A 14398-nucleotide genomic window follows, 5' to 3' on the forward strand; every position below is an offset into this window, starting at 1 on the left:
TGATAAAGATATCAAACAGCATTGGTCCGAGGATTGACCCCTGTGGTATTCCGGTAGGGGTGGGTAAGAAAGGTGAGGTGCCTTTTTTCCATTTCACAGCCTGAGATCTATCTGACAGATAGATTGAAAACCAGGAAAGAGTCTTTTGGGAGAGATTTAGGTTTGAGAGGTGACTTAGAAGGTGCTTATGTGAAACAGTATCAAATGCTTTAGAGAGATCTAGGAGAACTGTGGATACCAAGTTCCTAGAATCTCAGGCTTGATTGACAGTTTCTAAGAATGAGAGTAGAGCTGTTATGGTGTTATGTCCTGGTCGGAAGCCATGTTGGGTAGGGTTAAGAAGTTGGTTTTTAGTCAGAAAAGGCATAAGTTGGAGGTGGATGCATTTTTCTAGGATTTTGGAGATTGGAAAGAGAAGAACTATAGGGGGACGTTTGAAATGTTAGTGTTTTTGGCTCCCTTGTGGAGAGGAAGAATAAAGGTGGAATGCCAGAGTTTAGGGACATAGGATTCCTTTATGGATCTATTAATTAGGATACTAATTGAGAGAGCTATAACATTGGCAGCAGGCTTGAGAAAGGAAGAGGGGATGTTGTAGGGTGCATTGGAGCAGGGTTTAAGTTTGGATAGAAGTCTTTTTATGTAGTTAGTGGAGACAGGTTTAAGCTCAAACATAGGGGGGAAATTATTTGGGGACTTAGATGAGGTGGAATGTAGGAGAGATGGGTCGTTGTTGGGAAAAGTGTTCGTTAGGTCGGATATTGACTCTATAAAGAAAGAGTTGAATAGTGAGGCTAATTCGAGGTCAGGTTTACTTGGGTCTGGACATGGGTTATTTTTGGAGCCTGGGTTGAGGAGTGAGTTTATGGAGTTCCAAAAAAGCCTAGGGTTTTGGGGATCGTTGGACTGGAGCTTAGTATAGTAGGATTTTTTTGTCTGTGAAGATTTGTTTTTTTGCAAAGTTACGGAGCTGTGTATATTGGAGAAGGGTTTGGGGAAGTTTATTCTTTTGGTAAAACTTCCAGGATTTGTCTCTTTGATGCATAATTTGCTTTGTTTCTTTGGTTAGCCAAGGGGCAGTTATAATTTTTATTATTTTTTTCCTTGGTGGAGCTAGGGAGCCAAGGGGCTGTTATAGTTTTTATTCTTTTTTTTCTTGGTGGAGCTAGGGAGCCAAGGGGCTGTTATAGTTTTTATTCTTTTTTTCCTTGGTGGATCTGGGGAATTTAGAGCATCTAGGAAAGTAGAATTAAAGTGGTCTATGGCTTTATCAAGTGGAAGGGTTTTTAGAATGATCCAATTCATTTGTTTGAGATAGTTAGAGAAGGTTTTGGGGTCAAATTTACTAAGGTTGCGGGTATGAATATACTGATGTTGGTGTGGATGAGAGGTGGTTGCACGGTAAATGAAAGCTGAGAGGTGGTCACTAATAGAGTCAGGGATGGTGCCAGATTTGATAATTTTATTTGGATGGGTGACTAATATCCAGCCAAGAGTGGATCCTGGGGGATTTGTTTTATTGGATCTGGTGATGGAGTGGGTTACTTGAGCAAAGTTAAAGAGGTTAATGGACAGGGAGGGTATGGGACTGTTGATTTTATTCCAGTCTATGTTTACATCGCCTAGTATTAAAGTTTCAAGGTTAATTTCAGCTGAGGCCCATTGGAGTATGTCTTCAAGGGTTGAGACGTTATTTCCGGGTGGGATATAAAGGGCGATGATACAGAGGCTTTTGTAATTATTCATTTGTAATAGACCGACTGTTAGTTCTGCATTGGCAAATTTAGGAATGGGGTTTGGTAGGAGAATTAAGGTAAATAGTTTGGAATAGATTAGTGCAACGCCTCCACCTTTTTTCTTTGGGCGGTCACATCTAAGAGTGTAAAATCCAGAGGGTAGGAGTTCAGAGTCAGAGATGTGGGGGTTTGAGCCAAGCTTCAGAGATGGCTACAATGTCAGGTTGGTTAAGACTTAGCCATGCTTAAAACTGATGTGCTTTGTTGTTGAGACTCTGGGCATTGAGTGTGAAAAATTTAAGAGTATTGTGGGGGGATGAAAGGTTAGAGGAAGGGAGAGGGTAATTATTATTTGTGGGTGGGTTAGGTCTGGAGTTGGGGTGAATGTCTCCAGATAAGACGAGGTTATTGGAGGAAGTTATTTTAGTTTGTTTTGGTTTGGATTTAGTGTATTTTGGATGGTCTAGTATTTGTTTAAGAGTAAGTGTCTTAGCAGTAGTGGAAATAATTTTAGGATTAAAAAGGTGCAGAGGGTTGAGCTGAAAAAGAGAGGAGAAGATGGAAAATAAATGATTATTTGTGTGAGGGAGGAGATAGTTTTGTGTGGGAGTATGGTAAGGAGTAGAGAGTGGAAGCTGATTGGAGGTATAGGAGCTGGCATGGTATAAAGTTGTTAGGAGTAGTAGGAGGGAGATGGGGGTTTGGAATGTTAGGAACAATAAGGAAAGCATGGTTAGAAAAAGGTAGGTAATCACCTCCACTACTAGAAACAGTAAATCCACAGGCTCGTTATCCATTCTATACTGGATCCTAACTAATAACCCAAACAACATCAGTCGTGCAGGGGTTTTATCAGATACCCTAGGCAACTGTCATCCAATATTTGTTCTCTGCGTCCTACCCAAATGCAGCAAGGCTCCAACCTACAAGCCTGTCAAGAATCTTTGTAACTCCAACAAGGATTCAGTCCTTTCATCCCTCCAGGCATAAAACTGGAGTGTATTATAGCTCCAACCACTACATGAAGCTGTCCACCACATTAGCAATCCCTTTTCAAACATCCTAAAGTCTCATGTCTGACTCAGACACAAAACAGACAAATCTACCCCAGTCTCCTAGCTCACTCTATCTACCAAACAGCTCATGTGCCTACAATATAAAACAGGAAAACATCTAGCAAAAAGGATAAGACCACAAACAACTATCAGCATTACCATTATTCTCTGTAATAAAGCCAAATGCCAAATAAAAACAGATGAAAACGTATTTACTCTCCCAAAAGAGCCACCACATCAAATCTCCCAAATTGTTCTGATCTACCTTTTTTAAACTTTTAAACCCAGTTAAATCTTCACAACTTAACCCTCTACCTCTTGAAACTGTCTTCAATGTAGCTTATTCCTTCAACATACACTTTATCACTACTGCTACTTTTGTCTCAAACTCTACCCACAATACAGACCCAACTCCAGCTCCCACATGCCATACTGAAAATACTCTTGACTTCAAACAAGTCTCCACCTAAACAATCAAACAGTACCCCAGAATTTTAAAAGTCACCACCACAACCCCAGATAACTTCCCAAAAGAAAATCTAAATGAGCAGCTGAAAGCTTAGCTTACTTTGTCTATACTTAATTAACAGATCAATCCAGGTAGCATACTTTCAATCCATTTGAAAAAAGTTCTTTGTCCTCCCACTGCACAAAGGTGGGCCATCCTCTGATACTTCATACCCAGAGTTATTCTATCATCTCTCAAAAAGTCTTAGAGAAATGTAGCCAACACCAGCTGCTAGCTTTCTTCCTTAACTAGAATCTTGTCTCACCATACCAATATGGCTGTCATTCCTCTCGTAGCCCCAGCATAGCTCTCTTGTCATTTCCTAATGCTGTAAATAACCCAAGATATAGAAATCTCCTGCTCTTCCTGGTATTCCTCCAACTCTCTAGATGCTTTGATACTGTCTCACACTCCTGTCTCCTTCACATACTCTCTAAGATAGACTTAACCAACAAATCTATCTTGTGATTCAAATGTTACCTTCACCATAGAATGCACACTGTAAAATGGCTAGCCTTCTCCAGATTACTCCCCATCCAAATCTGTTACACCCAAGGATCTATCCTTGGCCCACTTCTCTCCAATACATTCATCAGTAATCTGCCCACTGCACTAACCAGTACCATTCTGATCCATTACACAGATGACTGCACCACCATCTGTTCATCTCCCGCTACATCTGAGCTTCAAAAGGTCACTCAGCATTCCTTCACAGTAGTGGAAACCTGACTTCTGGAATCTAACCTAGTCCTAAACCTCCCCAAAACAAAACTTATACTCTTTGCACCTAAACCAGTATCAACACTAATCAATCCACTAACCATTCATTCATCTGATGGTACATTAATTTAACTTCTCCACCTCACCAGTCAATATGGACTCACTATTAATGAACTCTTAAAATTTGATCTACACAATCACTAAGTAACCCATAAGACCAACCAAAAATCAGGTATGCTCTAGCAATCAAACATGCTTTGTCTAATAAAGCACAGAAGGCCGCTGCTATTGCCTACCATGTCTCCCTCCTGGCATACGACTTTGCAACTTTTACTGTTTTACAATCAACACAACTCACAAACTTTGAGCAATCATACAACAAGATTGTAAAGTTCGTCACCAGCCTTCCTAACAGAACATACCACCATGTAGCTCTCAAATTGCTAAACGGGCTCAACTTCCCTAACCTCCTTAAACTCACCATTAAAACATGTTTCTCTATACTATATCTGATTTTAAAGAATATTTAGGTTTGAACATGGAGATCCATTATAAGTTTCATTGTTTAGGGGATCTAATATTGAATAATATATTACCATTACTGTCACCTAACCAAAGCTATTTCTTCCATCTTGGTAAATTAGTGGATGCTTTTGTCTGAACTATTAAAGTTATACTGTATCAAGAATATCATAGAGATGCCTTACTAATTGCATAGAGGGATAAAGGCCTGAATATGGCTCAAGAAGTCAGAGTTTGATTAGCAGCTTGGGCAGAACGATGGTGCAGGCAAGGAGGTAAGGGATGCCTATCCTGGGTCAATATCAGTTCATCTAAGGTTCATCAACCCTAATACAGTGAACCTTCACATCAGCAAACTTTCACTTAAACAACTTACCTAGGGAAAGAAACAAGTTGTCCAGCATTCCGACAGTCACACATAGTACAGTATTTCAAACCCACCCATGTGGGGGGCTTTGCCCCCACACCCCTCCAAACTATATATACCATTTCTGAGATTGCATTACAGGAGGCAACAGGGCAAATTTCTTATGATGGCCAACTCATTCCTTTCCTGAGTAAGTTGTTTGTTGAAGTAAAGGTTCACTGATGTGAATGTTCATTGCATTAGGGTCGATGAATGAAGGTTTGCAGAAACGAACCTTTGACAAAGTGATATAGATCCCCCCATCCTGGGGGTGGGTGGGCAGGATGCAGGCGGAATGCGGGGTAGATCTGATGGAGGCCTGGTGCAGGCAAGGACTCAGAAAAAGACTGCTATGCAATGGTGAGCAGGGATACAGTTGAGGCATGGCTGTTGCAACGGGATAATCACACCCTCAGGCTACATCACATTGCCCCCTGAGTAAATACAACATAATGTCAGCACAGGGGTGGAGTAGAGGCCAAGTAAAATCTCTCACTGGCTGAAATACAATTACACCTCACTTGGTCTGTCCTGCTCCACATTGCGCCATCCCCCCAGAAACTGTACCTTGAGTAGACAGAGCAACATTAACAATGTGGTCTCCTAGTAGGGAGACCCTCATGATGAGGGTCACACATAACACCATCCCTGGGCATGAGCAGTTGCAGAGGCAGGACATAGGGACAAAATATAGAGGTGCCTCTGGTCAGGAGCAGTGGGAAGAGAATAACAAGCGGTTGTTTGACTGAGTTACGTTATGTGAACCATAATTGGAAGGGATGACCTCATTCAAAAGTCCCTTTAAAATCTTTTTACTGGGTTTCAAGTTTGTTTTTTGTTGGCTCACCTGATTGTTCACTGGGAACCATCTTGCTTATATGAAGCACATACATATCAGAACAGTATAACTTAGATCATTTTCTTTCACTATTGGCTTTTATATAGTATCTCATAAAACAACAACGTTTCTCTAGTCAAGCTATTGTACTTGAAATAGGATAACATACTGGCACTTAAAACTTTTTTCTTGGACAAAATAAGAACAGGTGAAAGGATATATTTCTTAGTTAAGTCCTTTGCTTCAACTTCACAGTATATATGTATTTTATTTTTCTCATATTTACGAAGTTCTTTTAAATGCATACAAAGAACATGCTAATGAACCGATTTGTTGATGACCCATTGTGAGTTTACATCTATATACATGTAACCATCTTTAAGCTATGTGATTTAAAAATGTTTTCTTCTCTTAGGTGTCAGCACAAGATAACGACTTGGAGCAAAACAGTTATATAGTATTTGCAATTAAAAAGGGGAATGAAGCTGGAAAATTTTCTCTCTCGTCAGCAGGACAACTCAGTGTGCTGCAAAGTCTTGACAGGGAAGAAGTCTCAGAGTACCAGATAATAGTAACTGCTACAGATTCAGGTAAAAAAATGGCAGATTAAGTATTCATTAGTTTTGTTAGTTTGTCTAAGGTACACCTAAATATTGCATCTTACTAGAACACACTGACTTGCTCTTTTACAGACAAATTTGCTGTTCTGCATTCTGTAACATATGCAGTAAATTATTATCCTTTGAGGTTTTAATTCTAACACATGAATTTATTACAAGTTAGTTATCACACAGGCAAAGTGACCCATAATAATACGTAAACCACCTTTTTCTGCACTGCAGCACGATCGTAGCATGCCAAGCGTGTTCTCTATAAATATATAGTAATTTTATAGTAATATAGTAATTTTATCACAGCCGACAGTAGTTTCTTTGTTAAACTTACTATAAGAAAGGGGAGGAAGAGTAATATATGTTAACTAATATAAAAAGAATGTGCAACTCCTCAGCAGTAGTAGAGAAGATGAGAAGCAAAAATGGGATGGAGATGACAGAGAAATATCTTCTTGAAGGCACAGACGTGGGGAACATTCATTTATTCATTCTTTCATTCATTCATTAATAAACTAACATGGGTTATGAGAAAGCAACAGCTTTTCCTTTCACTCACTGAAGCTAAGGCAGAGAACAGTTTCTGGATGTGATGTCAGTTCATTACAGGATACACACATATGAACACATGCAAGCATACACACACACACACACACACACACACACACACACACACACACACACACACACACACACAAACACACACACACACACACACTCACTAACAGACATACTTGCACTGCATAGAAATGGACATTTTGATTGTTCACCAGTCCAGACACTGTATTATCTGTGGCACATACCGGGCAGAAATCCCATGTCAATATAGGGAGGACATGTTAACTCCACTCAGAAGGTACCACAGCTGGGCACAAAAGTGTCAAACTAAGTATTGTGAGGATGCAGTGTTAATTCTTCATTGTGAGACTGTGTTACTCTACAGTTAATTCATGTTGGTTAATGAAACAGGATAACTCAGAAGAGGGAAATCAAGACCTAAACGATATTGTATCTTAGTAATTTTGCTGAGAGACAGCCATGACTGATAAACAGTTAAGCAGTACAACTTAATTTTCCCAGGTAAGAGTGACATTTTACCCCAGTAAATAGTGAGCTGTGAAGTGTTATTTGGTAGTTTAGCCTCTAAGCTTGTCCATAATGGCCTATTGTGTCAAGGAGCAGTAGTAACATATATACACTATAAGCTCTAGCATGTCTTTTGAGATATTTATATCCCACACCTCTGAACTTGAGAGTTGTCACCAATGTACTGTCTAGAAGTTTATATTTCTTACTGCCCCAAATAAACCACATAACAAATGTTTGAATTTTTAAAAGATGTTTTCAGATATGAGGAGGTGGGGAGTTGTCTCATTGCATAAACAAATGTCTTTGGACTGATAGTAGCCTTTACTGCATTGATACACACTGAAATAAATAAATGCAGTATTTCACAGCTGTGTAGCATAGGGACTGGCTTATAGTTCAGATTAAGCATAATTGTAGTCAGACTGCACCCCTAATGCCCAGATATTTGGGGTGAAAATTACACTAATGAAAAGGGATGAAGATATTCTAATGGCACGTTTACTGGGCAAACTTCTTACCTCCAAAGTCGTTGCTCTTATGCTTATTAACTTTAGGGCCAGATAGGACACGTAATAATCCAGAACGTCTGCGATTATATTAATGTTGTTAACTAGATTTTCATTTAAAACAACAGAGACAGCAGCTCTTAGCAAAGAGGATTTAAGCACTGAGCTGTTAATGAGCATTTACTGTAGTCCAGAGTACAGGGTTTGATTCCTCCCACCTCCATTTGCTGGCTGTGTGACACTGAAAATGTCCCTTAACTAGATAGTGCACCTGGCTAATCCACTGAAAGGGTCACTTGTGTCCAACGCACATTGCTGGTTAACAAAGTTACTGAAAGTGTAACATCCAAAACAATAAAAATAACAAGGCTCTAGTTTCTATCTTCATGAACTCCCACTCTGACATGAAGGGGATGAGAAAATACATTCGGCAGTAAGAATGAGGATGGAGACGGAGAGTAGTCTCGTCATGTGAATTGCAAGCAGTGCAGAGGATAATAATCAGGTCTCCAATGGCAACCAGCTTATTATGTGTTTGAGACATGGATTCCAAGCAAACCTCCTAACCTTTAAGTGCAATAAATCTGGACAAAGCCAAAAATCAGGGACAGATTTTAAATACTGCACTGATAAACTTAGAAAGTTGCTAGAATAATAAACTTTGCATTAGCATGTATTTTGTGATGGATTTGAATTCTGAAAATTAAATGTATGTTATTATTTAGTGAGTTCAATTCTCAGTGACTTGCCAGAAAAAAACACACATTTCATGAGGAACAGACAAGAAATGTGAAGCAAAAATTTTGACATTTTGTGAAAATCTGGACCATTGAGAGGTATTATGCAAAGAAATCCACTTTGAAAGCAAAGAAGAAAAGGCAAGTCTAGGCATCCATGTGTTAGCAACAGTTATGAGGGACAGAGCAAAAATATGCGAAAAACCCAGGGACAGCAAACATAAACTGAGCTGTTTTATCTACTGCTGTTGGCCTTTCCTGACTGACACTGTCCACCATTAGTCCAGGAGTGAGAACAGCATGCATGCAGAACCATCCTCTCAGATGTCCTTCGTGGTTCACTGTTGCAGTCATAACTGTAGGGTTCTTCCTGCCAGCAGCAGCCCCCGATTGGCCAGAATCCCAAAGTCTGAATCGGGTGTCAGCTGAGGTCGCTTTTATCCTGACATCAATGCACCGGAAGGTACAAAGACCTCAGCTGACACCATTTCCCCAGTCTTTCTTGCCGCACGGTGCCCTTTGCAGTTCACTGATGCTGGTCGCCTGTTCCTGTTTTTTTTTGGATTTAATCCCCGGATTTTCATTTTTTTAAAGATAAGTACCCCGTTGGGGAGGTCTTTTTCTTGCTCCAGTCAGATGTCAGAAAAAGTTAATAATTGTATTTCTTGTGGGAAGCAAATACCTCATAGGGATTTTCACTCTTACTGTATTCCCTGCCTGGGTCTTGACCATGACATTGCTAACTGTGCGTTTTGTGCTAGATTTAATCAGCGTACTACTAGGCGTAGATATAACTTTGCCTTTTACTATTTTGGAAAAAGGTTTAATTATAACATGTCTTCAGATTCTTTTCCTACTTCTGGCGTGTGTAAGAGGTGCAGGGATGCAGACAGGCCTCCGAGGTCCACAGCAAAGGATGTTACTCAGTTATTGCCAGTTGCTGGTTTGATGGTTGCCAGTGAGGCGCCTTTGCAGCATCTGTCGTCCGCCTCTTTTGAACCAATTGCCTGTACCAACTCCGGTGTGGAGCTGATGGGGTCTTCAGAATTGCCAGGGGCTGGACCTTCGGATACTGCTCCCTCAGTTGGGTCCAGTGCCGGTAGGCAGGTACCGGCTTCTGAGGGAGTTCTCAGGCCTTCACAGCTTCCTGTAAATGTGGATTCAGTTTTACAGTCAAAGACAAAGTCTGAGGCTCCAGCTAAAGTGAAATGGCAAGCACAGGAACCGTTTGATCAGGGTCCTAGGCCTCAGAGGCAGATGCTTAGGATGGCTGAAGATCTCTTAACTATGATCAGGGGTTCTCATCCCCCTCCTGACAAGAAGCCTAGATTTCAGTCCGATTTTGATTCTTCAGACCAAATTTCTGTTTCTTCTGCTTCTTCCCTTGAGCAGGATTATTCCTTTCCTCTTTATGAGGATTCTGATGCTGAAGATTCCTTTCCTTCAGCCTCTCCTCCTGAGGATTATTCTTTTGGTGAAACTTTGCATGATATGAGGGTGCATTTTCAATGGGAAGGGCAGGAATTCTCTGAATCCAAGAAAAGGCTTAGGGATTTTCTTCTTCTCCCACAGCATAAGCCTCTGGCTATTCCCCCTGTATTGGACATTGTTGATGATGTTTTTTCGGAAGCTTCTCTCTCTCCTGATTCTTTTCCCCCTACTCCAGCCAAACCGGATAGGTATTATAGGATTCCAGATTCTCACAAATTTCTTTTTAGGAATCTTTCGTCTGATCCAGAAACTATTTCTCAAGGTCCTAAGGGTGTTAAAGCGGCCTCTGCTAAAAATCCCATTCCCTTTGACCGAGAGTCCAGAGGTTTGGAGAGATGGGGTAAAAAAGTTTATACTTCTGCTACATTGTCTATTAGGGCTTTGAACTGTCAATTTCATATGCTGACGTATCAGCAATACCTTTTGTCTGTATTTAAACAGAAGATGTCAGCTGTGTCTATTGGTGCGGATAATCAGGAGTTACAGGATTTATTGCATGCTATTGAACAGGTGGGTAAACATACCCTGCATTGTGGTTTTGATTCTTTGGAAGCTTCTTGTAGGGCTGCTACAACTGGCGCTGTTATTAGAAGACATGCTTGGTTAAAAGAACAAAGCTTGCCGGATCAGGTTAAAGCCAAACTTTTGGATGCCCCTTTGCAGCACGATGTTCTGTTTGGGCCCAAAGCTGAAGAGGTATTGAAGAAAATGGAAGACAAAGCCAAAACTATGCAGACGGTTAAGGATTTTCTACAGGTACAACCTCCTAGATTTAGCAGACACTGGCCAGCTAAATCTTGGTCCTTTCCGGGCTCGGACAGGTCTCAGAGAGGCAGATTCAGGTGTTCCAGAGGTAGGGGACAGGCACAGACCCATTTTCGGAATAGGCAGTGGAGTGCCCCCTCTCCCAAGGGAGGTGAAGATAAGTCTCAACCTTACCGAAGACAGTCTTTATGACTCTCCCTTTCTGGTCCCAGGGACTCCTCTCCTGGAAGCACCTTTGGGGGGAAGGATTTCTCTTTTTTATCAAAATTGGAGCCACATAACCCGGGACAAGTGGGTTCTGGACATAGTCTCAGGAGGTTACAGATTTCATTTCCACACCTTGCCAACACCGAACGGTTGGCCAGACCTGCCAAATCATCAGTGGGCAGAGGCACAATGGCAGGTTCAGTCCCTCCTGGCTATGAGGGCCATAGAATTGGTGCCAAATTTAGAAATAGAGCAAGGTTTTTATTCCAGACTTTTCCTGGTTCCCAGGAAGGAAAATTTGTGGAGACCAATCCTGGACCGCTCTGTACTAAACACCTTCCTAGATATACCAAAATTCAAGATGCTCACTAGGCAGCAGCTGCTGCCTATGTTGGGCAAGAATGCTTGGATGGTGATTTTGGACTTAAAAGAAGCTTACCTGCATATTCCTACACAGCAAGAGTACAGAAGGTATCTGCACTTCAAAGTGGGCTTGAAACATTACCAGTTCTCTGAGCTGCCCTTTGGCTTATCTACTGCACCCAGGGTCTTTACGAAGTGCCTGGCACCAGTAATGGCATTTTGCAGACAGAAGGGGATTCAAATTTACCCTTATCTGGATGACTGTCTTATTCAAGCGGACGACAAAGACACTCTACTTCGGCATCTAGCTTTTGTGCACCATCTTCTTCAGTGCCTCGGTTTCACAGTGAATCTAAAGAAATCAAATCTGGTACCCTCACAACAGATTACTTTCCTGGGTGCTCTTCTGAGTACTTCAACCCAGATGGCTTCCTTGACACCAGACAAAAAAGTGCAACTGGCTTCTTTTTTCCGATGCCTGGCTTCAATGAAACAGCTGACTGCAAGAAAAATTTTGCAGGCTTTGGGTTACATGGCCTCCTGCATTCTGCTAATACCATATGCAAGGCTGCATATGAGGAAACTGCAGTGGTACCTCAAGAGTGTCTGGTCTCAGCATTACCACAGTTTGGAAACAGTGGTCACGATTTTACCTTGTCTCCAGCGAGAGTTTCTTTGGTGGGCCGAAGCCTGTCTACAGAACACGGGGAAGCCTTTTTGTCCTCCGTCGACCAACCAAGTTCTGACAACAGATGCTTTAGCTTGGGAAGCCCACATGCACGGGAGGTGTCTTCAGGGTGTTTGGACGAAGGAGCAAACGCACCTGCACATAAATTTGAAGGAGATGCTAGCTGTGCAAAATGCCCTGATAGCCTTCAGGGACCTTCTTCTACCAGGTCAATTGTTGATACGGACAGACAACACTACAGTGATGTGGTACATCAACAAGCAGGGGGGCTCTCACTCTTACCCCCTGTGCAGATTAGCCATGAATCTCTGGTACACTGCTCTGACCTGCAGTGTCGACTTACAGACGCAATTCCTGCCAGGGAAAGACAACAATCTGGCAGACGCATTGAGCAGACGCATTTCAGATCCACACGAATGGATGTTGGATGTTTGGATATTCAGGATGATTATAAAGGCTTGGGGATGTCCGGACGTAGATCTCTTTGCATCCCCTCAGAATCATCAACTTCCAACATTTTGCACAAGGACCTACCACAAACTAGCATGGAAAGAGGATGCCCTCTCATTCAGTTGGAAACACCTCTCAGTATATGCTTTTCCTTCCTTTCCTTTTCTACCTTGTGTACTTCTGAAGATAAAACAGGACAGACCGCAAAAGATTCTACTGGCTCCCAGTTGACCTCGGCAATTCTGGTATTCCACTCTGATGAACTTGGTTCAGGAGCCTCCCTGGATTCTGCCTCAAATCCCTCATCTACTGTCTCAACGGGATGGCCGGATACTGCACAGTCATGTCAAGACTCTGCATCTAGCTGCCTGGCGGATCCAGGGTCTGTAAGCACCTCTGCCCTTTCCAAACAGGTATTGGATGTAATCCTTGAAGCTAGACGGCCCAGCACTAGAAAATCTTATGCGGGAAAATAGAAAAGAATTTGCTCCTGGAGTCAAGTCCAGGGTGGTGATTCTTCTGTCCCAAACATTCCTTTGATTTTACAGTATCTGACAGAGTTATTACATACAGGCCTATCTTTTTCGTCTGTTAAGCTTCATGCTTCTGCTATTTCTGCACATTACGATACGGATCCTCAGATTTTTTCTCATCCATTACTTAAACAATTTCTTAGAGGGGCTAAGAATATTTGGCCCCCTTTAAGGGCTCCTGTTCCCACTTGGGATTTTAACTATGTTTTGGAGAAATTAACTTTGTCTCCTTTTGAACCTGCAGCTTCCACGGATTTAAAATTTTTGTCTTGGAAAACTGCTTTTCTTTTAGCTATTACTTCTGCTAGAAGAATTTCGGCATTGCAAGCGCTCATGGCTGTGCAACCCTTCCTTATTTTTCATCAGGACAGGGTATCTCTATGGACTAATCCCACATTTATGCCCAAGGTGGTTTCAGCAGTGGCCTTGAATCAGTCTATTCATTTGTCTACCTTTTACCCTAATCCTCAAAGTGAGGAAGAAAGTCTTTTGCACTCTCTAGATGTGCACAGACAGCTTCGTCTATACCTAGACAGGACCAAGATATTCTGGAAATCTGATCAGCTGTTTGTCGCTTATGCTCCTACTGTTCAGGGGAAAGCAATCATTAAGCAAACTATTTCCAAGTGGATTGCCCATTGCATCAAGTTCTGTTACTCTTATCATGGCAATCCAGTTCCTGTTAATGTTAGGACTCATTCTACCCGGGCTACTGCTACTTCAGCAGCTTTTCTTTGTCGGGTTCCTACCAAGGATATTTTGGAAACTGCTACTTGGAGTTCTGTACATACTTTTTCTAAGCATTACAACCTCCCTCTCTATTCTAAGTCCAGGGCGGGTTTTGCTTCTGCGGTTTTGCAAGGCTTTATGATCGCTCCCTCTGTTTCTCCTCCAGCCACCCTTTCTTAGCTTTGGGACTCAACCCTACAGTCATGACTGCAACAGTGAACCATGAAGGACATAGTACAGTTGTGTACTCTTACCATAAATGTAGATGTTCGAGTGTGTTCACTGTTGCAGTTTGGGTTACCCTCCCTCCTATCCCCTCTTTTGTTTTTTCTTTGAGTATTGTCTGTTATGAGGTATTTTGGCTGATGAGATTTTGGGCATGGATTCTTTTTTAGCCCTGTCTTTCTGGGCACCTAACATCTGGGGCAAGAAAAACTGGGGAAA

General features: G+C 41.7%; 1 protein-coding gene across 1 annotated transcript in view; it reads left to right on the forward strand.

Annotated features, from left to right (window-relative positions):
- Positions 1 to 14398, forward strand: part of LOC122803241 (protocadherin Fat 4-like) — a 165761-nt gene that overhangs the window by 23490 nt on the left and 127873 nt on the right. Inside the window, exon 3 of the mRNA XM_044072839.1 lies at positions 6201 to 6375. Within this exon, the coding sequence (XP_043928774.1) occupies positions 6201 to 6375 (175 nt within the window). The remainder of the gene's footprint in view (positions 1 to 6200; positions 6376 to 14398) is intronic.

Source organism: Protopterus annectens, chromosome 5.part1 (assembly GCF_019279795.1).
Source record: "Protopterus annectens isolate FY-2018-M chromosome 5.part1, PAN1.0, whole genome shotgun sequence".
Taxonomy (NCBI): Eukaryota; Metazoa; Chordata; order Ceratodontiformes; family Protopteridae; genus Protopterus; species Protopterus annectens.